At 33.4% G+C, this 27,834-nt stretch overlaps 1 protein-coding gene across 11 annotated transcripts in view; it reads left to right on the forward strand.

The window, feature by feature from the left end:
- PCDH11X (protocadherin 11 X-linked) overlaps positions 1-27,834 on the forward strand; it is an 800,164-nt gene that overhangs the window by 27,321 nt on the left and 745,009 nt on the right. For 5 of the 11 annotated variants that reach the window (XM_045383951.2, XM_065538520.1, XM_045383952.2 and 2 more), the window contains exons 2-4: positions 2,953-3,121; positions 4,542-4,790; positions 22,756-23,339. In XM_045383951.2, the coding sequence (XP_045239886.2) occupies positions 4,748-4,790; positions 22,756-23,339 (627 nt within the window). In that variant the 5' untranslated portion in view covers positions 2,953-3,121; positions 4,542-4,747. Of the gene's footprint in view, positions 1-2,952; positions 3,122-4,541; positions 4,791-22,755; positions 23,340-27,834 lie in introns of those variants that run through there. The other 6 variants (XM_015443920.4, XM_074028911.1, XM_065538521.2 and 3 more) reach the window with 4 other exon arrangements.

Raw genomic sequence — 27,834 nt, forward strand, 5'->3', positions numbered from 1 at the left:
GGAGTTTTCCTATCACTTTTCAATTAATAAGACACCCTGGTTATGGGAATTTTAGTCTCACTGAAAAACTCAATTTTTCTATGCAAATTAAATTTGCATATGCAAGTTACAATTTGAGTTTAAGCTTAGGCCTACACTGGTGGAGGGATAACAGGCAATCTGGAATTTGGTACTTGACCATACTTAGTCAGTGCAGGAAAAACAACAAAAAAAACTTCAGAAACCTTCTTACCATTGACAGAAGCTAGTGTCGATATTCCTTGTGGTTTTCCCTTATTGACTGTATCTACATCATCACATAGCAAAATGTACACAACAGCAGAAAGTAGATCTTTTACTTATAGTTTCTGCAAAATCTGAATACAGATAAAGTTTTTCTACTATAAAGATGTGGTCGTGTATGCATTCTGAGGATCAGGGAAAGGCAGTGAAATAAAACTCTAAATTGAACAAAATTCAAGTAGTTTATCTTTTAACAGAAATATCTCTATAAACTATATCGATATAAAGGCGAACAGGGGTTGGACACAGTGGCTGAAAGCCTGTAATTCCAGTGTTTTGGGAGGCCAAAATGGGAGGATGGCTTGAGAATAGTAGATGGAGACCAGCCTGGGCAACATGAAAGACCTCATCTCTACAAAAAAAAAAAAAAAAAATTAGCCAGGTCTGTTCATGTGTGCCTGTAGTCTCTAGCTACTCGGGAGGCTAAGGCAGGAGGATTGGCTGAGCACAGGAGTTGGAGGCTGTAGTGAGCTATGACCATGCCACTGAACTTCAACTGGGGTGACACTGCGAAAACCCTGTCTCTAAAAAAATTAAAAATAAATAAAGGTCAACAGGAAGAATCAATAACTAAGACAGCAACTGGAATTGAAAAATTAATATCTATAAGCTTGAATCAACCAACGAGGATGGTTTTGTGTGTGTGTGTGTGTCTGTGTGTGTGTGTGAGAGAGAGAGAAAAATATATTGGTGAAGTAGTATTTTAATTCACCCACCAGCATTCTATTGGGTGACCAAATTCATAGAGATATTTTATCAGAATCAGAAATTTCAGAATTTTAGAATCTATGTGTTAGCAAACTGTGTATTCATAGTTTCACAAGAGGTTCACAACCTCTTGTTCCTCATAAATCATTCTAGGAGAAAAAAAAAATACCAACATAGCTGTAGCCCCTAAGTCATGAAGTGCATCTAACTGGTTCACAAAATATTAAATATAAAGGGCTACAACTTTTCAATTAAAAATTTTTTATTATAAACACTAATTAAAAAACACTTATTTTAATAAAATGTATGAAATTCATCATTGCTTTCAAAGAAATAACACCCTTATCTGTTAGCTCTGTTGATCCAGGGATGAAGGTTCAGCTAGAAAAATAACTTTAACCCATTATTGGACTGGTCTTTATTAAAGGCAGAGATATAACCCTATCTCCCTCTCTTCTGATTATATATTTGTATTAAATACCTGATTATTTATTTAAAATTTTATTTACTCAAACTATGGAAACATTATTTAATTCTTCCTTTGTTTGCAAAGAAAGATTTTCTGGTCAAAATAGTAAGCATTAATTAACAGAGGCAAAGCAAAAATAACAAAGATCTCTGTAGATAATATTAACTTTTATTCAAATTTCACAGTTGTTAATAAATGTATATTCAAAAGGAATGTGTGGCTGGGTGCGGTGGCTCACGCTTGTAATCCCAGCACTTTGGGAGGCCAAGGCGGGCGAATCGTGAGGTCAGGAGTTCGAGACCAGCCTGGACAACACAATGAAATCCCGTCTCGACTAAAAATACAAAAATTAGCTGGGCATGGTGGCGGGCATCTGTAATCCCAGCTACTCGGGAGGCTGAGGCAGGAGAATCGCTTGAACCCGGGAGATGGGGGTTGCAGTTAGCCGAGATCGTACCACTGCACTCCAGCCTGGGCGACAGAGCTAGACTCCGTCTCAAAAAAAAAAAAAAAAAAAAGAAAGAAAGGAATGTGTGATGGATCTGGGCATTGATAAATCTATCACTAAGGTTCTATATTTATGGCATTTGATTAGCTATCCACATCACATTATAAGGATATCTACTTTCTCAAAGTATTTTGGTCTTTGCTTTTAGATTAATAAAAAACATAATAGTGGCTGGAGTATCTAAGGCACTCCCCTGGGACATGAAAAAAATAATAAAATTTAGGTTATCTGGCACTGCCCAAATAATTGTATACAGAAAATAAGAGAAAATTCATGTATGTTTGTGTTTATCTGCTCTTACTGTAGCTGTCCTAATCTTTAGTCTTTAAATAATGAAGCCAATATGGAAGGCTAAATAGGTGATTAATGCTCATCCTTTACTAGAAGTCTCTTTAAGCATATGTCATTTCCATATTGATCATAGTTATCTTTAGTAAAATTATAATTAATGTATAAGCTTTGTTTAATGGCTACAATTTCAGCTCATTTGTAATTAAAGTTTATCACAAATAACTTTTATAATTAAGTAACTTATAAAATCTCAGATTAAAGTAAATTATGTTACTTAGTCTCAACATTTTCTTGTAAAACATATTTTTCTTCTGTCTTTGCCTTATCTGTTCTTGGCACTAACTTCTTCAGTCATTCACACTTCAAAAGCTTTGGACTATTTCCTCTTCCTTATACCCACATTCCAGATTAAACTTTAGACTTTTCTATCTTGCAATCTCTTTCTCTTCCAATCTTTCTTCCTACATCTTCCAGCTATTTATCAAAAACACTTAAAGAGCTACTTCTTTCATGAACCTCTTCTTAATTCCGTTACCTCAAAGTATTCACATTTCAAAGTATTCACATTCTTTGGTACTACCGTATCACTTTGCTCTATCCTTTGTCACTTAGCTTATTTAGTATAATATTTATCTTCTACAAATCTTGTATTATCTCCCTCACTACATAAACTTAACATGTGCTTTATACACAGAGGGTGTTTAAAAAGTACAGATCAACTGGATGGATGAATGGATGGAAGAGGATGGAATATCATAACAAAACACATTTTCCTTAAGTAAATTCATGCATACTCCAAATTAAATACAGAATGTGAAGTATCTCTGAACTGTGCTGTTGAATATGGTAGCTACTAGCTACATGTGAGTATCTAAATTTTAATTAATTAAATTAAATTAAGAATTTAATTCCTCAGTTGCACTAGCCACATTTCAAGTGGTTAACAGGCACAAGCGGCTACCATATTGGACCATGCAGATATTTTAATAAAATATTTTTATCATTGTGGAAAGTTCTATTGGATAGTACTGCTCTAGAAATTTTTGCTGGAGGGATAGATGAGAGAAACACTTCTATGGAATTCTAGGAAGATCATAATAACAAATAATAAGGCATAGGACTACCACTTCGCATAATAAAAAGTATAATTTATAGCCATTTACAATATAAGCAATTACCCCTCAAAGTTGGAAGATTTGTATTAGTATCATTATTATCACTTTTCATTTAATCCATATTTTTTGCAACATCAATAATAAAAAACTCAAAATATGATTTATGTAGGTAGGAAGATGTCATGTTTTCCATATAAATATGCATTAAATGCTTTAACAAGTCTGGCTTAATTAGAATAAGAATACAACAGGCTTGGCTGGCTTTTCAAAAATGTTAATAGCTTATTCCCTGTTAAAGCTAAGAAATACCTTCCAGTATACCCTACCTCCAAAAGTATCGAGGATTTTTTGTTTTTTAATCCAAGAGAGATTCATGAGATCATAAAACACAATCTTTATGTTCTTTGCTTCCCTTTTTCCAAAATCTAAAATTATTCAGAAATATTTAAGCTTTTCTTGATTTGTAGCCAAAACAGCTAATTGGAGGATCCTGCCATATAATGATGGACTTCTGTCATGTGTTGTCTACTTGTTTAATTTAGATTTGTGGTTTCTTGAAATCCAGCTGAAAGTGTTTGACCCCTCATAGGAAAATCCTGTTGTGAGTAAGGATTCCACAGGTCACATACCAGAGAGGTTTTCCCTCAGCTGCTCTCAACTTTGTAATCTTGTGAAGAAGCTGACAAGCTTGGGTGAGACAGTGTTTTGCTAGCCTCCTTACAGAATTAGAAATTCCCCCCTAAGAGAGTATGAATTGATAACAAGAGGCATTATAGCTAAGTTCAGGTTAATAACTGAAAAAAAAAAAAATGAAATTGGTATGTAGGTAATCAAGCATTTTTAGTGATGTATATTGTGTGATTACCATTCAAGGCAGGCATAACCATTTTCCTCAGAGTCAGGAAATAAATACCACTAGCCAATGGGGCTAGGATCACACCTTTTCCATATAAATAGAACTTTGAATCTACCCTGTTTACTGTTTGATAAGCCTATGCAGATTCCCAATTTTATGTGTTAGGTTTATAAAACTGTTATAATGATCCAAGGAATAATAGCAGTTGGTGGGAAGGGTGTTTTTATTTAAGCTTTCATTAGCAGACAAATAAGGATAGCAGAGACTTCATTTCAGTTTTAATTCAAAAAATATTTTGTGCCTACATTTCAGAATCCTGGATGATTTGCTGCTAACAGCACTCTGAGGTCCTGCCATGGAACCTCCTATCTAGTGCAGCATTTGGGTTATTGAAGCCCTATCTCTTCAGTGCATCTATTTCATTTAAGTTTAAACTGATTACAACATACTGGAGGCAAAGACCTTTTTCTTCCCCTCCCACTTTTTATCCCCCACTCAACAGCTGATTGCAGAACACTATGAAGACTCAACGACAGTGGGTTTTAATTCAGATATTTCAAGGTGAGTTTCATATATAGTAAATACCATATACATCTCCTTTCCTCTGGGTCTTTTCAGGAGTAGTAATTTTCTCTGAACTCCAATTTTTCATGTTCGAAGCTTTCATTGTCTTAAGAGATTGGTTTCGAGTTTAAAATGTTAACAGTGAGATTGGATGAGAGGAAGGGGAAGTCTATATTCCAGTATACTGATATCATGTAGGGAGAGATGTAAAACAACAACAACAAAAATCCCACAAATTATAGTAAGCATAATTTACCTGGATTGACCTGGATGGCCACACATGCCATCAGTGGACTGACAATTTCTAAGAAATTGACAGTTTACTGATGGTAAACAATGGAGTTGTAAAGGCTTTTCTGGATCGTGCAAAGATGTCTTTAGGACCATGAGTTATCAGTGTACTGAAAAATTCCAGAAGTACCTGTTTTCAGAACAAATACTTGTGTATTCTACGAGCACCCTAGGTAGAGGGACTGTTCTTCCTCAGTTTTGCATTTCCAATGCCTGGTACACAGAATATATTTTACAAATAGACACCTAACTAACAAACAAGAAGAGTATTCTAATGAATAAATATACAGACTTTATTGCACTTGTAGGAGTATGATTTGATTTAATAAACTAATAGGCTATTCCCCCAAATCCCCATTTAGATGAATAAAAAAATGTTTAGGATTCTATTTAATTAAACCAAATTTAGAAGTTATGTTCAGTTTCTTGCTTGGGAGGTTTTGATTTATTCAAAACTCATTTAAGTTTGTCCACTTAGTGATTAACGTGTACTCCAGTGCACCCCCACAACTTTGTCACAATACTCCAATAATGTAATACACTTAAAAATAATGTATTTAATTTATTTGTCGTAAATACTCATTCTCAGTTTCTCTTGTCCATGTGGCAGAATATACTGAAATATGTTCCCCTTGACATTGCTCAAAGAAGAAATCTCTTAAAAGTTCTAATCACTGTTAAATTTCTCAGACATTTTAAGCTTTAGGGAAGAAAAGATTTAAACAACTTTTTACATCATTCTTTTTCTTGTTCCCTTCTGTTGCCTCCATTACTCCTCTGTCACTTCCATCATTCTCTCCAAGTACATAAATCCACTGTTTATGGTGCCTGGGACCTCCCAGATCCGGTAAATCTTCCCACCCCCTCCCTCTACCTTTCATTCCTTCAAGTTTTCCATTCATTGAAGTCATTCTCAGTTCCGTTAGTTTCCCCAGATTTCTCCCTGTTCTCTTTGAGTGTCTATACTTTTTCCAAGTCTCTACCCAGTTTTTAAGTTCTCCGTCTTCATTGTCACCACAGTTTTCCCCAGTTAAGTTTTCATAACAACTTGTTGCTCAGACTCTATGAGTACTTCTTATTTTGTTAGTTTGTCCGAAGGCTCAAAATCATTCTTTACCTCTCAATCATCCTTTTTCTCTCTTTAATACCTTCATTCTTTCCAAGTTTTCTCTGCAGTCTTTTCCATATCCTCTACTCCTACCAGTTTCCCCTTGTGCCTCAGTTCTTCCCAAATTATTCAAGTCCCTTGCACGTAGTTGGAATATAACTCATCACATTATTTCTATATTTAGAAACAGCTTAAATTTACAAACTGCCATGAATAAAACAGTCTGTAGTTTAATCATTGACAGTTTAATATAATCTTGTTCTTTATTGCAGCTTTATATATACACCACATTTTATAGACCTGATATTTGTACCAGGCTTGGTTTTAAGAGAACTTGAGATAGTAGAGGGGAGTTACAAAAAATTAACATTCAGATAGTAAAGCCAAATTAAACAAAGGTGAAAATTTCTTATTCAACAATACATTCAGTCTATTCAGTTCCAAACAATATTCTGTGTACTTTTTAAGGAGTGGAAGAAAAATAGAAGAGCAATGGAATATACTAATTGAATATTGATGAGATTTGTTTCCATTTTAAAGTTAAAAAAACAAAACTCATTGCTTTAAGACTTTTTTCTTGCTGACTGCCATCACTCAGTTGTTATATTTTAACCACAAATCCCTTAAGCACTTACATTTAACCTTATCCTTACTCTTATGCTTATTCAGATTTTCCCCATGTGATGCTAATCTGAAAATTTCTTAGAGGAAATGAGTTTTAAATTGCTCTGAAGCAGATGATGACCTTTGATGATCAGAGAAGATGTGGAAAATATTATAGCTAGAGAGTAGATCTTGGCTTGGCTGAAGAGGAGAGGTCATGGATTATAAATTAAAGAGAAATACATTTCTTAGAAGCAGCTAACTGAGGACCTTGAATGCTAGGACTCAGAGTTTGGATTCTATAGATTTCGAAACGTAATAAACATAGTTTTTTTGCTTTCAGTTTTTGTTGTTGTTTTGGTTTGGTTGTTATTTATAATGATTATCAAAATAATGAATACTTATTATTCAACACCATAAAAACATGGAAGTAGACCACAAAAAGGTACTGGTTGGATAGATAATATATTTGGAAATATTTTGTTTTTTAAACAACTTTTCTTCTGAATAAAAAAAAAAAAAGAGAGGAGCAGCAGTCCTTACGTCAAATGTCTCTTTAACAGTTCCACTTGAAAATTAGCAGCTGTACTTAGTGAAAAATTATGAAGTTGCAATGTTGTCAGTTGTAACAGGTTTTAATTATTTTTTTATTTTAAAGTGATCAAATTTAGAGATGTCAAGTTTTTATTATTTTCAGCACAAAATCATGTTGACATAGTTCACATATTTTAGTTGCAAATACTGTTTCAAAATGCACTTGATTTTGTGAGGTGTTTGCTTTAATATTTTCAACACAGTGCTGGATTACAGGGTTTCAAGATATATTACATGTATCCAATCAAAATGACTCCCCACTTTCCCCAATTTATACTTGTTCTTTAAAAATTTAAATATTACTTAAAATCATCTAATAAGTCAACATGTTCCCTGTTTTATCAAAAACATTCATTGTGCAGTTTAAGCATTTGAAAACCAATCATAATAATATCTAAAGATAAATGTCATTGGGATATGTCTTTCTTGAAAATGTTATGAAGGGTTATAAAATTTTGAAAGAAAATTTTATTACCAAAATATTACCAAACACACCTTGAAAGTCGAATATAATCGTTAACATACTCTTTTAAAATAAGCTTTTTAATCTAAATTACATGAAAAAAAATTGTTGCCAAGCTGGGAACAATTATAAAATCACTAACTACCTAAAACAGAGCACACAGTCTTTAAACCTTATAAACATAATTTTAAATCTGAAAATTATATGAAATATGCATTTGATGAAAAGACATTTTGACTTTGCATGTGGAATTGTGATGTAAAATCTTTTAAAGCTGTAGCATTGCTCATAATTGAGATCCATTATGCAAATGATTATGTATTTATGATTAAACCTTCTTTCAATCACAGATGGCTAGAACAAGAAGAGATCCTAGAGATAAATCTCAACGCTACTCACCCTCAATGAGTAAAATGAGGCACAGAATGACTAAATGACTTGTCCAAAGTCAGAGCTACCTAAAGGCATAGTTAATATTAGAATTCAAGTCCATTTAGTTTTTCCCACAGGATTAGACTTGTCTTTGTGAGTGCAGGATATACAAATACCTTTGTTTATGTTATCTTTTTTTAGTTTATAATAACAGTATCAACAATTACAAACACATATAACATTAATGTTCCAGGAACTGTTCTAAGTTCTTTACATATATTAACTCATTTAGTGTATACAATAACACTGTAAGGTAGATAAAATTGTTAACTGTTTTGCACAAAGATGCAGAGAATTTAAATAACTTGCATAAAGTCACACAGCTAGTGAGTGGTGGATCTTGGATTTATTATAAAACAAGACAGTCCAGCTCCATAGCTCATGCTAGGACATCTTTAAAAAAATTAAATTTCTTATTGCCAGGATAGTTTATATTTGGATATAATAACATTTTATGACTTTACTTTTTCAGTAGGGTATAAAACATTTCTTAGTATTGGAAATGAATAATTGTCTCAATTTCCATAACATATACATTTTGCAATAGCTTTAAATGAATGGTCTTGCTACAATGGATGTGAAGCCCTGAATGAATGGTTTGTCTGAAATCATCAATATTGTTCATTAAGACAGTTGCAAAAAAATGGAGTCTTTCAGTTCATTCTGTGTACGAAAAAATTTTTCATTTATTTTTAAAACTAGAAAATCAAACCGAAAGGATATTTAAATAATGTCTCTATGAAACGTCTTCTTCTGTGAGAATGGTAAAATGAACTATCAACGAATTATTTTTTCATATACTTGGTAATGACTATGTGAACAAAATTGATTTTGCATTTTCTCATTAATGTGACACACAACACAGAAATAAAAGTCCTATTTTTTCTAGCTTGTTTTAGTCTGTGGACTTAATTGCTAGTTTGAAAGTAATATTAGGTAAAATTTTACTCTGTAAGAAAGAGCATATTTTGGCATGTTGACATGTTAATATATTGACACATGGGAAAGGAATAAGTAAATGTAAATGAAAACTAATTAAGCAACATTATATAGTGGATATGGGAAAGGTAAAAAATATCCCAGCACTTTGGGAGGCTGAGGTTGGTGGATCACCTGAGGTCAGGAGTTTGAGACCAACCTGGCCAACATGGTGAAACCCCGTCTCTACCAAAAATGCAAAAATTAGCCGGGCCTGGTGGTGGGTGCCTGTAATCCCAGATACTTCAGAGGCTGAGGCAGGAGAATCACTTGAACCCGGGAGGCGGAGGTTGCAGTGAGCCGAGATTCCGCCACTGCACTCCAGCCTGGGCAATAGAGCGAGACTCAGTCTCAAAAAAAAAAAAAAAAAAAATCCCAAATATGCAAAATGCATATATAAGTTTGTTTTGTGTATAATTATGTAATAAATTCTGAAAATCATCATATAAAATTAAAAATATTAGAATATAAAATCTTCCATACATTGCCCCAATTTGTTCATTCCTGTTCAAATAGAATGGAAAGACAAATTAAAATGGAGAAGGGCTGACTCATAAGAAATAGCAATGAATTCCTTTTCTTTTCACTTTTTAGGGAAGAAAGGGATTGGGAACAAGACTATATGTTTTGTAGGGAACACTGAAGGATTCTATTTGCATTTCAGTGCTTAATGGCTTTTACTAGTGATTAAACTTGTTTTCTGTACGTTTTTAAAACTCTCAGAGTCTTTGGCTTCATTAAATATTATTTCTTTGTAGAACACATATTACATGATAATACAAAAAATTGTTAATTCGGTAGCATTCATTAAGACTGCATCCAGCACTGTGGAGAACTTGGAGGTCAAGGGAAATTCTGCACAAAAGTAGAAATATGAGAAAATTTCTGAACTGTGTTAGCCAATGTATGTTAGTGCTCTGACCACATATTTAAGGAAGGATGAGGCAGTGTGGGCTGAGGGACATTGGAGATGGATTAAGAGTGAAAGGGTAATTGGTTATGTTAGAAAATATGGCTTGCATTGCATGATTCTGTATCACAGGTACTTATTTAGAGTATACATGCATTTCTGATACTGCATAAAGCAAGACAGTGATGAAGTTACATAGTTGTCTATTACGATATTTGCCCTATACCCTTCACTTTTCTGTTTGAGGTTTTTGAAGGATTAATGATTTCTGTCATGCATCATAATCTTCATACTATCTGTATAAGGATTATGATGGTGATAAATGAGAAGAACATGGTGAGTATTCCCAACTCCTATCGACCCTACCGAGTATACTAAAGATTATCAAGTGGAGAGTTATTTTGGCATATTATCACTTCATAATTTTTATGTCTCAGATACAGTACATTTATTTATATAGCATATCACATAGGTCTCATTGGGATCATATAATGTTTTATGAAATAATTCTATTTTAAGATACTATTTACTTATAACTATAAAACTGTGCATTTTTATTCTCTCAGAGGATCTGGAACAGTGTTATTTCTAACTCAAAAGGAGGGGAGATTTGATTGTTTCTTCTTGAGTTAACAAGTTTCCAATCTCTTAAAAATATTCACTGCGTAATAGTTTCAAGATTTAGAATTATAAAATACTACTCATTCCTAAATGATTCAAGAATACAGTTTACTATACTACTGAATTTTATGCTTTTTTTGTCCCGTGCCTATCAATTGGATATTCTAGCCATCATTTCACTGTCCTGGGTACAGGCATAGCTGAAGGTTACTGATCTCCTGAGCTAGATTAGTACTGTCCAACAGAACTTTCTGTAGTAATAGAAATATTCTATAATCTGTGCTGTCCAGTACTTAAGTCCTTAGCCACACTGGACAATTGAGCACTTAAAATGTGCCTCGTACAACTAAGGGATTGAATTTTTAATCTGACTTAAATTTAATTTTAACAGCTACACACAGTAATATTATATTGGACTGCACAGCTCTGGATGCTTGTAGTCTAAATATAACTATTGTATGGAAAAGAGAGTTCTTTTTTCAAGGCATAATCAATCACCTTCATTTCTCATTTTGTTCTTGTGCTATCTATAAATCAAGTCCTGATGCAAAGTAATTTCATCATGAAGAGCACTGGTCTTTATTTTCCAGGGTCATCAGGTTATATAAAGAATTAATGCACCATGTGATCACACTTTCCTAGAGCGAGTGCCAGTTTTAGCAAGTGTAAAATAGTTGTGTTTGTTGTAGCTTCTTCTATGATATCTGTTAAGGAGTTGGATATCTCTGAAAAGAAAAAATAAAATATTTCAGCATTTCTAATATTTTCTGGAATAGGAAAATATTTTACGTTTATTGGCTATATAGAAATTATAATTTAAAATGAAATACTGGCCATTTTCACATATTTTATACTCTGTGACAAACTGAAATCGTTACAGCGTAAGTTATAATTCTAAAAACCAAAAAGTCTCACAAGTCATTGGAGCCTCTAGTACCTAATGAAAAGAATGGCGTCTTTATTTTCTTTTTTTGTAATCTCTTTTTCAAAACCAATGTGAAACAAATTACATTTTTTATAAGCAGTGCAATAGTTAAATAAAAATAACAATAACCACAAATACTTAAATAATTGTTTTTATCTGAATGTATTACTCACTTAAAATTGCATTGGTGGGCCGGGCACCTGGCACGCCTGTAGTCCCAGCACTTTGGGAGGCTGAGGCGGGTGGATCACGAGGTCAGGAGATCGAGACCATCCTGGCTAACACAGTGAAACCCCGTCTGTACTAAAAAAAATACAAAAAATTAGCTGAGCATGGTGGCACATGCCTGTAGTCCCAGCTACTCAGGAGACTGAGGCAGGAGAATCTCTTGAACCTGGGAGGTTGCAGTGAGCCGAGATCGCGCCACTGCACTCCAGCCTGGGCGACAGAGCGAGACTCTGTCTCAAAAAAAAAAAAAAAAAAAAAAAAAAAAAAAAAAAAAATTGCATTGGTATGGAACACAATGAAAGTTCTATTTTGGGGCTGCCTTAATGTGAGAGTAACCCTGATCACACCACTTGCATTTCAACTATTGTTTAGTATGATGGCATTTCAATTGGCAATTTTCCTTACGGTGATCTGTCTACACATGCACGCACACAAATGCACACAAGGGCATATGTTCACAGTGAAACACAAAGATTATTATTTTAAACATACAAATAAAGCATCTCATGAACACTTCTCAATTACAGTTTGGCTAGTGTTTGTTAGTCCAGCAAGCAATACTGTATCCAACTGTGTAGAGGCAGAACTTATATATTCTTGATTTCCCATTTGACAGTTACTTATAATTGTTTTGAGGTTAATGCACTGCTTGATTTATAAATAAAAGGGGGGGGGTGTATTTCATTCTTCTTCCAATATGCTAGTATATTACTCCTTTGAAGACTCGTTCTTTACTTGTGGTGAGAAGGCATGGAATATGCTTAATGAAGGCTAATGACAGAATAAATCATTTTTCATTTCTTAATGAGTTGGAGTGGGGTTTGTGGTTGTCCTAAGTGGTAAACAGGAAAAAAAATTAAAGAAGAGGAATCTAAAAATATTGTGAAAACATGTAGGATTAGTTAAATTAATTTAAATATTTTACTTATAGTTTGAAAAACTGATTTCCTTAGAACCACTTAGTGTAATTTGTAATGAAAATAACTACAGGTGAAGATCATGTGTAAAATACACCATCACCAGAAAACTTTAGGTTTTTGAATAAAATGAAATTCATAAAATAATGAACACTCCAAGTTATTGTAAATCACTCCTGTTATTTCTTGAAGTCTTTGCCAGTTCTTGTAGTGATATACTCTTGGAAGAAAAGATTTAAAACAAAAGAATTGGTGACCTGAATCTCCAGCGAACATTTCTTAAGCACTTATTGTGTATTTGGCACAGTATCCATGAACTGATACATTCAATATAATGTCTTAAAATTGTTGGTATATATTTGGAATGATTCATTTGCTTTGAGTTGGGATTCATAATATAAAATATTATGGATCTATATGGTTGTTTCAATTTAAAACTGATATTTATAGATAATAAATTTTATAGCTAAACTGTTATTTTTGAAGAGCTAAATCTTTGTGTATTATGTAGGGAGTTGTCTTGAAAAATGTCCAATTTTTACTGCTCATCTTTTTGCACTTTCAAATATACTAATACTTTTGAAGCAGGACCCAACAGGCCTTCTCTAAAATTAAGTTTTCTCACATGTAGCGAGGTTATTTTGAAAGCCCAAATTGAAGTTTAAATGGTTAATATCACATTTATATTTGGAGTTAAAATGTGTTAAGCCACAGTTGATGAAGAATATTGCTAAATAGAGAAAACATTTTCTTATGTATTTACCTAGATGAAAGACAAAGGAAAAATTATACGACCACTAACATTTATACCTTATCTTTGTATGAACATCCTGTAAATACATTTGAATTTTCTCTTATAGATGCTATTCCTTCATGAAAACCAGGCTGAACCCAGTACATGCTTTTATTGTGAAACTAAAGAACACAAAAGAAGTAGTGTTTATTTTAACTTATGAATGCAAATTCCATTTTACTTATTTTTTAGTGGGAAAAATATGTGCTTTATTTCTTTAACTTTTAGGTTCAGGTGTGCCTGTGCGGGTTTGTTATATAGGCAAACTCATGCCACAGGAGTTTGTTATACAACTTATTTCATCATTCAGGTACTAAGACTAGTACTCAATATTTTTTCTGCTCCTCTCCCTCCTCCCACGGTCCATGCTCAATTAGTCCCCAGAGTCTGTTGTTCCCTTCTTTGTGTCTATCAATTCTCATCATTTCCATCCCATTTATAAGTGAGAACATTCAATATTTGGTTTTCTGTTCCTGCATTAGTTTGCTAAGGATAATGGCCTCCAGTTCCATCCATGGTCTTGCAAAGGACATGATCTAATTAGTTTTTATTGCTGCATAGTATTCCATGATGTATATGTACCACATTTTCTTTATTCAGTCTGTTATTGATGGACATTTAGGTTGATTCTATGTCTTTGCTATTGTGAATAGTGCTGCAGTGAACATTTGTGTGCATGTGTCTTTATGGTAAAATGATTTATATTCCTCTGGGTAGTTACCCAGTAATGGGATTACTGGTCAAATGGTAGTTCTGGTTTTACCTCTTTGAGGAATCACTATGCTGTTTCCCACTATAGTTGAACTAATTTACACTCCCACCAACATTGTAAAAGTATTCTCTTTTCTCTGCAACCTCGCCAGCATCTGTTATTTTTTGACATGTTAATAGCAGCCATTCTGACTGGTGTGAGATCGTATCTCGTTGAAGTTTTGATTTTCATTTCTCTAATGATCAGTGATATTGAGCTTTTTTTCATATGTTTGCTGGCCACATGTAAGTCTTCTTCTGAAAAGTGTCTCCTCATGTACTTTGCCTACTTGTTCGTGAGGTTGTTTTTTTCTTGTAAATTTCAGTTGCTTATAAATGCTAGATATTAGACCTTTGTCAGATGCATAGTTAGCAAATATTTCCTCCCATTCTTTTTTTTTTTGAGACGGAATCTCGCTCTGTCGCCCAGGCTGGAGTGCAGTGGCCGGATCTCAGCTCACTGCAAGCTCCGCCTCCCGGGTCTACGCCATTCTCCTGCCTCAGCCTCCCGAGTAGCTGGGATTACAGGCGCCCGCCACCTCGCCCGGCTAGTTTTTTGTATTTTTTAGTAGAGACGGGGTTTCACTGTGTTAGCCAGGCTGGTCTCGATCTCCTGACCTCGTGATCCGCCCATCTCGGCCTCCCAAAGTGTCTATAGACTGTTTACTCTGTTGATAGTTTCTTTTACTCTGCAGAAGCTCTTACATTTAATTAGATCTCATTTGTCAATTTTGCTTTTGTTGTGATTGTTTTTGGCATGTTCATCATGAAATCTTTGCCACTTCCTTTGTCCAGGATAGAATTCCCTAGGTTGTCTTCCAAGGTTTTATAGTTTTGGGTTTTATGGATATTTAATTCATCTTGAGTTGATTTTTGTACATGGTGTAAGAAAGGGGTCCAATTTCAATTGTCTGCACATGGCTAGCCAGATGTCCCAGCACGATTTATTGTGTAAGGAGTCCTTTCCCTATTGCTTGTTTTCTTCACCTTTGTGGATGATCATGTGGTTATAGGTGTGTGGCCTTATATCTGGGCTCTCTATTCTGTTCTATTTGTCTATATGTCTGTTTCTATACCAGTACCATTACTGTAGCCCTGTAGTATAGTTTGAAGTCAGGTAATGTGATGCCTCATGTTTTGTTCTTTTTGCTTAGGATTGCCTTGGCTATTTGGGGTCTTTTTTTGTTCCATATGAATTTTAACATAGTTTTCTTCTTATTCTGTGAAGAAAGTCATTGGTAGTTTCATAGGAATAACAATTAATCTGTAAATTGTTTTGGGCAGTATTCCATTTTAATGATATTTATTCTTTCTATCCATGAAGTAGTGTTTGATTATACTTATAAATGCAACTTCCATTTTAAAAGGCAGAATTCTTTATCATTTTTTCTACTCTAATTTAAGTGTATCACAACTGAAGATTTGAAATATGGCTTGTGTGTGTCACATTTATGGTTCAGTTGTTTTTCTATTCATTTATTAATTAATGTTGTCACTTTTAATTGATTATCCATTTTTTTTGGTTTTGAGGTGACACAAAACAAAAATCACAGAAATATTAAAATATGTGTAAAAAAGTGAGAACTGAAAGGAGAAGGAATATTGTTGAACCTTTAGGCTGAGGCATCTGTTATTAGGCAGTTGATAAACCAAGTCGTAAGATTGGTTTTAAAAGTTTGCTATGTCATTTTTGCTTAGTGTTCTAGTATGTGTAGTTACTGATTATGGATTGTGCAACTCCAAAGTCATCTTAATAGGAAGAGCTTCATTGTCTCATGGGGTGAATGAATGCAACTATTAAAGATGAAAGTCATTTATCTGTTCCTTGGAACAATAGATTGATGGACATAATTCATTTTTTGATAACTAATATCTTACCTTGATTTGTTTTACAGACCGTCGGCTTGGACATTGTTTTTAGCCATCATTTCCAAGATTCTGGTGCTATATCTCATTTGCTTTCTACTGTTGATTTTACTGCATTGTAATTTTGATAAATTAGAACCCAACACAAACAAAAAATAAATTAAGTCATGCTAGAACATGCATCGTATATAGCGGAGTAATCTGATAAAGTGCTTTGTGCAGATATTGCAATTAGTACTGAAGTTTGGGGAGGTGAGCAGTCAACAGTAAAATATTAATTGGTCTTTCTACATAGATAATTTAAACACTAATATGGTAGATATATTGCTACCCATTTTCCTGTACTGTTTTATTAATTCATGAAATAGTGACTAATAGAAGTATTACTTATCCTTATATATAAAACTCAAAATAGGCTTTTCAACAAATACCCAGTGAAGACACAAATATATATATATATATTACACACACACACACACATTATATATATATGAAGAAACCGCATTTGTTAACAAATGGCTAAAATTGTCATGCCCGAACCCTCCATTATTGAACATCACCTCTCCATACCCCTTGATCTCTTTAATTTTATGATGCTATACCGCCTACATAATTTCACCCATGAATAATAGATTCCAAGCCCATCACTTTTTGTTTCTTTCTCTTTTCTTTTGCACATGTGAGGGACCTTTGGTTACCTTCTTAAAGTGTGATTATCTAGAGAATTTACAGAATGTGAAATTAATGCCTATTTGATAAAAAAATTTAATATATAAAGCAATGCCTATAGATATTTATATATATATCACATAGTTATATAGATTAAATGAAATAACTGATTTGAAATCACATAGAGCAATTAAAATACTACACCAAGTGGAAATTATCCTTTGAACTTTGATGAGTTTAGGACTTATTTATTATGATAATCTGGTACTTATTGACAAAGTACAGTAAAATAATTATTAGATACTGAAACAAGCAATATTACATTCACCCTGAGGCAATAGAATAATGTGTGATGATAGACAAACATTATATTTTTGGCATAAAGAATGTGTCTCTTACTTGATTATTCTGTAAAGCCATGTTTCAAATGTTCCCTAAATCATATATCAAAAATCCAGAAAAATTAATATAGAAGAGCAACCTTTATAATTTGTCTTATAAGTGCTATTTGAGCTTGATTATTATCTGATTTTGAAACCCTATTAGAGAACACCACACTACCTGTTGTTGGAATGCTAGAATGAATCAGCAAACAATAAAGAATTTGGAGAAGGAAGCAGCATTGATGGAATCCACTTTCTCAGAGAAGATTAGACCAAATGTGAAAAATTAGACATGTGCAATAAGTACAATAAGCAAGCTCTTTATGGAATAAAACTTAATGAACCAGTCTTATATAATTAGTGTGCCTTATTAAATTTTTTATTTTGACATCTCAAGTTTCAGAATACAGAGGAAATAGTTACAGAAATTTGGACGGCCAATGCCCTTGCCCCCCTTTGATTGCTGTGGTCAGTTCCTCTGAAAATATTAGGTTATCAGTTGCTCCAATTTGTCTTTCTCCCAATGTGGTTACTTTTCTTGCAATGTTCTAGATTCCTGTCAACCTCAAGAACTACCTTATTGTTTACCCAGGCTGTGAAAGAAGTTTTGCTTGTATGTGAGACCAAGAACACAGTAGTGACCACCTAATATATTATAGCCGTTAAATGGTGTATTTTTGACTTCATGAAACACTGAAATAATTGGAATGATGAGATCTAAGTGGAGTTAGGATAATAGGCAGCATATAGATATTTCTTATCTTCATGTAATACTTAAATTTGTACTACTGTAGAAATTGTACAAAAATTGTAGCATATAAACCATTCACTCATGTATTTGTTGTTGTAGCACATAATCCAGTCATTCACATAGAATTCATTTAAATATATTACAAATGAAGCCAGCACTATAATGAAGAAAAAGTTTTTAAAAACTCAAGGAAATTATGCCTTGAAATTCTTCTGACAAAGCATTTGAACATTAATTGTGTGGTGTGGTTTGAAATTTCTAGAATTGCATATAGTAGATGCATAGCTCCCTTACTTACTCAGAAATAATAAAATGAACTTCCATTTTTGCTTTATATATCTCTAAATTTTCAGAGATGCTTATTTTATTTCTGATTTTGCTCTCTCTAATTGTCATTATTGTGTACCTCTAAATACAATTATTGCTTACCCAACCATGATGTCTTGCTGATAAAGGGCATCACTTAAATAGCATGGGTACTGCTGGAATTTGTCAAAAATGTTAGTTCTTTGTCTTCTTTTGTGTTGTTTCCTTTATCAATTTTCAAACTAACATTAATCTATAGTAGGAGTGGGTTGTAGGAGAAGGGTAAAGAAATTTAAGGTTATCTAGTCACATTTTTCAAGAGAGACAGAAAAATTAGAATGTAATTTACATGTGTTAAGATATGTATGTAGGCATATTTTCCCTGGATATCTGAGTTAAATGTACCATGCTTCCATAAGACTCAGCAGTGATTATTTATATCCATATTTAGTAGCTAAATTTCTGTACTGTTCATTCAAAGAATTAAACTCAGCATTTTCAAAGAAAACTCTTAATTTTAAATATAATAAAGTTTCAAGTGGTAAATGTGAGGGTTGAAATCAAAATCTGGAGATTGATGTTACTTAAACATGCATGTTCATATCCTGGTAGAAGCAGAGATGAGTTAATTATACAGTATTTGAACTCTGAATTAAAGACATACTAGAATATATTATCAAATATAAACTGTTTTGTTCACTGATGTACCTTCAGTGTCTAGAACTGTGCTTGACATAAAAAATTGCTTAATAAGTATTTGTTGAATAAGTGACTAAACCTACATGAATTCATTTCATCTCAAACTCTTTATTAACTAGAGGGTGAATATTCCTTCTAGGTTGGCAACATATATGTTCACTTAAGCTTTAGAAATGGTAGTTTTTTCTCAATATTTCTTCCCCATTTTTAAAACCACTGAATGAATTTCCAGTTATGAAACATATTTTAAATTTTTTTTATGATGACGGTATTGTGGAAGACAGTGTGGCAATTCCTCAAGGATCTAGAACTAGAAATACCATTTGAACCAGCCATCCCATTACTGGGTATATACCCAAAGGATTATAAATCATGCTGCTATAAAGACACATGCACACATATGTTTATTGTGGCACTGTTCACAATAGCAAAGACTTGGAACCAACCCAAATGTCCATCAATGATAGACTGGATTAAGAAAATGTGGCACATATACACCATGGAATACTGTGCAGCCATAAAAAAGCATGAGTTCATGTCCTTTGTAAGGACATGGATGAAACTGGAAACCATCATTCTGAGCAAACTATCGCAAGGACAGAAAACCAAACACCACATGTTGTCACTCATAGGTGGGAATTGAACAATGAGAACACTTGGACACAGGATGGGGAACATCACACACCGGGGCCTGTCATGGGGTGGGGGTGGGGGGAGGGATAGCATTAGGAGATATACCCAATGTAAATGACGAGTTAATGGGTGCAGCATACCAACGTGGCACATGTATTCATATGTAACAAACCTGCACGTTGTGCACATGTACCCTAGAACTTAAAGTATAATAAAAAAAATAAATAAAAAATAGAGTAGAACAGATTTAGAATGGATTGGGAGAGGGTGACTTCTTGGAACTAGATTGCTCCATTAATTGTTTCTGTTGTGTAGAAATATTGCAGCATGCATGCAATGCTTTTATTTGTTTATTTTGTTTTTCTTTTCTTTTCTTTTTTTTTTTTTTTTTTTGGAGGGTTGGTATCCAGGAATTCAAGGTTGTTTTATCACATTTTTTTAAATTTAACTTTTATTCTGAGTTCAGGGGTACATTTGCAGGTTTATATAAGTAAACTTGTGCCATGGAGGTTTGTTGTACAGATTATTTCATCACCCAGGTATTAAGCCTAGTACCCATTAGTTATTTTTCCGGATCCTCTCCCTCCTCCCATCTTCCAACCTCCAGTAGGCCCCAGTGTGTGTTGTTCCCCTGTATATGTCCATGAGTTCTCATCATTTAACTCCCACTTATAAGTGAGAATATCCTGCAGTGTTTTTAAAAACAGTCTGTAGTATTCTTCTGCCAGTTGTAATAATGTGTAATACCTAAGGGTAAGATAAGAACAGAGCTATAGTTTTAATTCCAATTGTCACTGCCCCATTTTTATTTCTGCTTATGTTTGCATGACATTTATAAAATCACATAAACATCCAAAACTTCTTATATATGCTAGATTCACAGCATATAGAACACATATATGTGTGCATATTAGCTGGTAGTATCAATGGGGTATTTTAAATCTCACTTTCATAACAGAGTATAAAACCAAAAATTCCCAAGACTGAATTTTGAGCAAGCTTTTATATTATGTAATCCCAATGCACATCATTGTACAAATGATGCTAAAAATACTATAACACAGGCAACAGTGTTTTTGTGTTCTTTACTAGGATAAAGAATGTCTTCAGCTCTAGCATTACTCACTATCATAACTAACGTATTTTATATATGATACCAAATGCTCAACACAGGAAAGTCGTTGGATTCATAACATATATTTTCAAATTTTGTGATAAAAATTAATGAGATGTTTAAAGTCTACTCCCGACCCAAACTATCTCAATTGTTGCAACAGATGCATTTATTTGATTATTGATTATAAATAGGAAGATTTCTTTTTTTCCAATTTTGTGTCTTCCAACATTGGCATATGCATATTTTTAAAAATGCAGATGTGCAGCTATGCAATGGGACAGTTATTTCATATAACATGTTGCTTGGCATAATCAGAGCACAATATCCATAACAACTTATTTATATCCTGTAGTCCTCCTGTTTTTAGAACAATTACTAAAACTTGTTGTTGTTATCAAATACCAATAAATATTGAGAAATTCCTTAATTGGATACATATATGCATTAATACATTTCTGGAATGGAATTTTAAGTAACCATCTGACCACTGAGTTTTCAAAACTGCTAAATACCTTAATAGTTGGATTAACTTTCATTTAGTTATAAAAGTATAACATCTGATAGGCTTTAGCTCAGTGTGATGCAAATTTAATTCTGTTTACATATCATTTACAAATACCATCCAGAAGAAGCACATTAGAATGTTTAATTATACTAGAGATTAAAAGATATTTAATATATAAACTTGAGAATATATTAAATAAAATAGAGAATAAGAATTGAGAATTACGAAAGGAAACTGAAGAAAAAATTTGCAGATTTTAAGAAAATCAAAATTCCTCTTTGAATTTTGTCAGAAGAGTTGAAGAACTGAAATAATTTTAAAGCTTTCAGTGAGTGAAAAATGATAGGGAGAAGTAGCAAGAGAGATTGATTTTTGACTCACTTTCAACTCGGTACTGTTTTTAAATGCCTTTCTTATTTCCAAGCCCTACTCAAGCTCTTCCTTGAAGTTGTGTAATTCCTGTTAGTCTGTAGATGTGAAAACCCATTTTTATATGAACTACCTTCTGCGTTCTATAAACATAAATTCTCAGGGTTGGGATGGATGTCTTCTAGTCTAACTCTCCCATTGAATGTTTGGACGTCATCTACCATATCTATATATCTAAAGCAAACATAGTAGATCTAATCTGGTGGTGCAGTACCTCCAAAGATATGGAATACACTCCTGAAATATCCTGAAATGTATTTTTTTTTCAGAATCCTTTAATAAGCAGTTATGTCAATCTGAAAGTCGCTTACCTGTACTTTATATTAATAGCTATTCTTGTTTTTCTTATCCAAAGAAAAAACCTCTAATCCCCTTTGCACATGATAGTTGTTACAATGTTTAGGCATTTGTCACATCAACACCTCTCCTCTCCCAAACTTCTCTTCTTCAAATCAAACTTTCTTAGTCCCTCCTTTATAATAATTATTTGTCTCCTTTTATCCAGATCAATTTTTTTTTCACTTTGATCCCCAGAGCTGAAGAAATGGACTATTGTATAAATTATTCATTGCCAAGAGAATAATTGCATTTTAAACCCATATTATAACAAAGAATAAAGATTATATTTTGTGATTTGTAACAAATACCCGTTATTTTCCCTTAACTGTTGAATTAAATATTTTAATTATTTGTATTCTCTAACTATCTTGGTATATTAAAGTATTATCTTTTATATATTTATCAATGGTGGACACTTTTATAGGTATTCTGTGTCATTTTTTATACTTTAGTTATCTTATTTCATTTATCTTTATTCTTACTGTACAAATTCATAATATTTGATTCAAAACAAATTTATCACTAACAGAGTCTCAATTATGCTAACATCTCATTTAGTGATTTTAATTTAAAACAACTGTTGTTAACATGCATGTTTAGGGTTGACTTCTTAATAATTTATTCTCCCTCTTCTCTCTCTCCTCTTGGTCAGTGCTGTGCGGGCTAACACGACCAACTGTAAGAAGTGGGCCTGTTATGGACTTGTTGTCCGGGACGTACATATTCGCGGTCCTCCTAGCATGCGTGGTGTTCCACTCTGGCGCCCAGGAGAAGAACTACACCATCCGGGAAGAAATGCCAGAAAACGTCCTGATAGGCGACTTGTTGAAAGACCTTAACTTGTCGCTGGTTTCAAACAAGTCCTTATCATCTGCTATGCAGTTCAAGCTAGTGTACAAGACCGGAGATGTGCCACTGATTCGAATTGAAGAGGGTACTGGTGAGATCTTCACTACTGGCGCTCGCATTGATCGTGAGAAATTATGTGTTGGTATCCCAACGGATGAGCAATGCTTTTATGAAGTGGAGGTTGCCATTTTGCCGGATGAAATATTTAGACTGGTTAAGATACGTTTTCTGATAGAAGATATAAATGATAATGCACCATTGTTCCCAACAACGGTTATCAACATATCAATTCCAGAGAACTCGGCTATAAACTCTAAATATACTCTCCCAGCGGCCATTGATCCTGACGTAGGAATAAACGGAGTTCAAAACTACGAGCTAATTAAGGTGCGTTTTAAAATCGCTTTGTTAAAGATGTCTCATTTTTTAAAGAGTAAAAATATTAATGTATTTCAAATTTTGAATAAGCCATCACCCCAATTTTTCAAAATTTATGTAATTTAAAGCATAGTGGAGAAAATTCATCAATGCAGTTTTTTCAATTACATGAGAATTATGAATTTTCATGGTATGTATATTCATTTTCAAACAGTTGTGTTTCCATTAATCTATGAAGGGATCAGACAAGGAGGTCAGCCCTGCTATTTACAAATCAGTAGTTTGCCCAGCTTCATTCTTTTAATCTGTCCAGTCATGCTTCTGCCAAAAACTTGACATAAGCAAATCATTAAGAATGAATCCAGAAATCTGACTGTCAATTTTTCCTAGTGATTACTTTAGATACAAAAATTTTATCTTGCCATTCGATATGGTGCCAAATAAATCTACTTGACAAGTGACTAGAACAATTTAATTTATTACTAGCATTTCTGAACATATATAGATAAATATTTTTCATGAGGATTTCAAGGCAAAGCAAGGTCTTTAGCATATCCTTAATCATCAAATTGAGATTAAATTTTAGTCAATGTTCTGTTAATGTTAAATATTTTCATTATTTTAACTATTATTTGAAAACAGAGTGTTCATTTGTTGTAAAGGGTAAGTAAGCCTTTTAACAAAAAAGATTCAATCAGTTGATTTGAATAACCTATCCTGGCTTGATTTAGGTCTTAGGATGGAGAAGGTAGAGAGAAGAATAGATTGAATATTTGGTATTCTTCAAAATATGTGCAGAGGGGCCACGTTTATCAAGTTAATGATCAATTCTTTTTACTTACTTATATGGTATAAAAAGTAATAGATAACTCAGATTGGGGTATGTGAAATAGTACAATGCACTTGAATGATCTTGGAAAATATATGTTAATGAAATAACAAATGTACATGTTTCACATAGATATGTTCAGGGGATTTTCACACTTTTATAAATATTCTGCCAAACTATGGTCTACATAATAACTAGTGTTAAAAATATGCCCCAAAACATATAAATAAGACATTCTGATATATATCATCTGAAGGTTTTGACCTAGAGGATATATAATGTGGGAACATTGCTCAACTGATGCTGATCTATTGTAAAGATATATTTGTTAGTAAATTCATTCAGAAATGGGAGGCTACAGACCTCTTGAGCAAATTTCAGTGAAATGCAAATATGTTTGAGTATATGAAGTGAAAAGCAGAAAGAGAAGGATTTAGAAAGAAGGGAACCCTTCTATGCTATTGGTGGGAATGTAAATTAGTACAACCACTATGGAGAACAGTTTGGAGGTTCCTGAAAAAAACTAAAAATCAGATGATTTTTAAATGAGCACTTTGGGGTGAAGTTCCCGCAATGACATCTCCTAATCTGATGTAATGGAAAAATATTCAGGAGTCAGACAGATATGGATCACAGTTTTGTGCTTACCTCTTACCAGACATGCTACTTTCAGCTTAATCTTTTTGACCTTTAATTTCTTCAGTCATAATATGGGGATGATAATTATCATAGGGGCAGAATTGGGAAAAATAAGCACTTAGTATGGAGTAGATATACCTGCATAGAAGATTTTTGAAGCTGCTTTAAAACACTCAACTACTTATAGAAATGTGAGGTTTATCACTTGAAATAATAAATTGAGTAGCGGAGTGGATAGTCTCTCTCTCTAAAGCAACATTCCACAACAGAATTTTCTGCAAGGGCGGTAGTTTTATAATCTGTGATACAACACAGTAGCCACTAGTCACACATGGCTGTAGTCCTTGAAAGTACTTAGTAGCTATTGCTACTGAGGAACTAAATGCTTAATTAATTCCATTTTAATTTTAATAGCCACATGTGGTTAGTGGTTATCATATTGCACAGCACAGCCTAAATAAATAAAAAGTTTATTTGGACAATAAAAATCAATAGGTAAAATCAAAATGAGACCTTACCAAGTTTAAATTGGATATTAGCAATAGGGTCTCTTCAACTGATCATATTGAGAAATGTGTTGTTTTAAAATGTAGTGGTTTATTCAAGGAATAATTTTGTCATGTCTCCCTTAGGGAAGCTTAACGAACTTCCAAGAAATTTCTGATTTGACTTGAAAGCTGCTTAACTAATTCAGATAAAACAAATAAGCCTGCTGGCATAATTTTAGCTTTGTTAAAATGTGCCTTCATTTGACATTCTTTGAAAGATTGTCAGCAAATGACAAAAAGTCTCACTACAGGTTCTTAGATGAGTCTTAGAAATGCTCTAAAATCTCTTTCTGTTTTAGAACGTGTGATAAGCCTAAAGTAACTATATGATGTGGCTAAAGTACTGGGGCATTTGTATGGCCCCGTGGACAAATACTGTTTTGACTGCTTGTTAAAACTAATGAGAGTGGAACACAAAGCATAGCTCCAGGCATGCAGAGGGCCATGACATGGGTGACTTTTACTGAATGCACTTTGACTTGCAAAAAGGCCCTGTCTTGAAAGTGGCATATATGCTATGGGAAAGGAGAGTTAAAGAAAAAGAGAGAAAAGAAGCATGTTTTGATTTATCCATAAACTTTCGTAAATTTTACAATGTGAAATAAGTAGGCCAACCATAATAATTTCTTTTAAAAGACCCTTTGTCCTGCGGAATAGGATGAGAATTTAATTAATATTAATTTGCTCTACTTTTGTTGAATAGACAAGAATAGCAAAATCACAGTTTATCCTAGCTAGGCTAATATAAAATGTATTTGAATAGTTCAAATAGCAAAGGGAGAGAAGGGAGAAATATAGAGAAAAATTCTAGGAAAAAAGGTCAATTTAAATATTTAAATAGATCAATTTATACAGGAAGGGGTCCTACTATTGACTATTTGATATTAATTAACTGAAATTAAAGACATTGGCAGAAAATATTTATTAAATGTTTAAAATGTATGTAGTATGAAATTTCATAAGATTTAGAATATTTATTTCTAAAACTAATATATACATATATTAATTTAGCTTACCTTTTTATGAGTTTCAGTATACCTTGGCACAAACAGGGAAAGTATTATTTCACATTTTAAATATTTGGAAAATGAGTTTCAGGGTGATATGTATTATGCTTATCATCATGTGACTGGTAAATGATAGAGGTAGGAACCAGAATGCAGTTCCTGACTCCTAATCAACAGACAGATTGTAGATGGATAGATGACCTTCAGAGCAGGATCACTGCAGATTCATGATACAAAAGGAGAAGAATGAAAGAAAGAAAAAGGGCTGGGTGCAGTGGCTCATACCTGTAATCCCAGCACTTTGGGAGGCTGAGGTGGGTGGAGGTCAGGAGTTTGAGACCAGCCCGGCCAATATAGTGAAACCCTGTCTCTACTAAAAAAATACAAAAAAAAAAAAAAAAAAAAAAATTAGCTGAACATGGTGGCGGGAGGCTGAGGGAGGAGAATCGCTTGAATTCAGGAGGCAGAGGTTGCAGTGAGCCAAGATTGCCCCATTGCAATCCAGCGTGGGCAACAGTGAGAGAATCTGTCTCAAAAAATAAATAAAATTTAAAAAGGAAAAAGTGGAGGAATGAAGTAATTACCAAGTAATTCTGCTTGTTTAAAAAATAAGTAAAAATAAAACTTATATATGTGACTTTGATGAGATTTTCAACTTTTTAATGGATCATGTTACTCTCTAAAGAAAAAAAAATCATCTATAAGAGTTCTTGATGTTATTAATAGTTGCCACTTAAAAAAGAATCCAGATTTGAAACCTTCTCTTTTCTCTCTTTCAAGTAAAGTCATACTGCAATGCTAATTCCCTATATACATATAGCTATTTACATACTCACACACATCATACTACACATTGCAGTATTTGAAAGAACTGTTGGTCAGGAGTAGGAAATCACAGGATCTCTTTAACTTTCACTTTTTAATTCAGATGGCTTGTTATTTATAAAGCTTTTAAAATATTGTAAGTATTTTTTGACAGGAAAGCCAACATTTTCACAAATAGAAACATCCCTCAAGCACCCAGTCTGACTCAGAATATGTATATAAACCACAGGGACTTCCTTCTTTTCTCATGGTAGGAATTCAGTGGAAATTAGTTTATATAATGATGTTACAGTTATTTTTATTTTCTACTTCAAATTTCCATCTTCCCTGGCATATATCAACAGTCACATTTCTATACTAGCCCAGTGATAGTGTGCTGATTGATTTCCTTAAGGAAGGCATGACAGTGTTTCAAAGGATGACAGTTTGTATTGACAGAACATGATGATCAACTTTTTCTCAGATTAGTGATCCTACTCAAAGCCTTCCCTTGTTTCTACCCATCCCATAAGGCATCCTCATCTTTTCCATGAATCTCAAAAGATCATTCAATCTGGGGTAGTCTTTTAATATAGCCAAGATGTTTGGGCCCTTGGTTCCATTTTAAGAAAACATCTTCCCCATTGATCAAGAGTTGGACTGGATTTATGAAACTA

The sequence above is a fragment of the Macaca fascicularis genome, chromosome X, assembly GCF_037993035.2.
Source record: "Macaca fascicularis isolate 582-1 chromosome X, T2T-MFA8v1.1".
Lineage (NCBI taxonomy): Eukaryota > Metazoa > Chordata > Mammalia > Primates > Cercopithecidae > Macaca > Macaca fascicularis.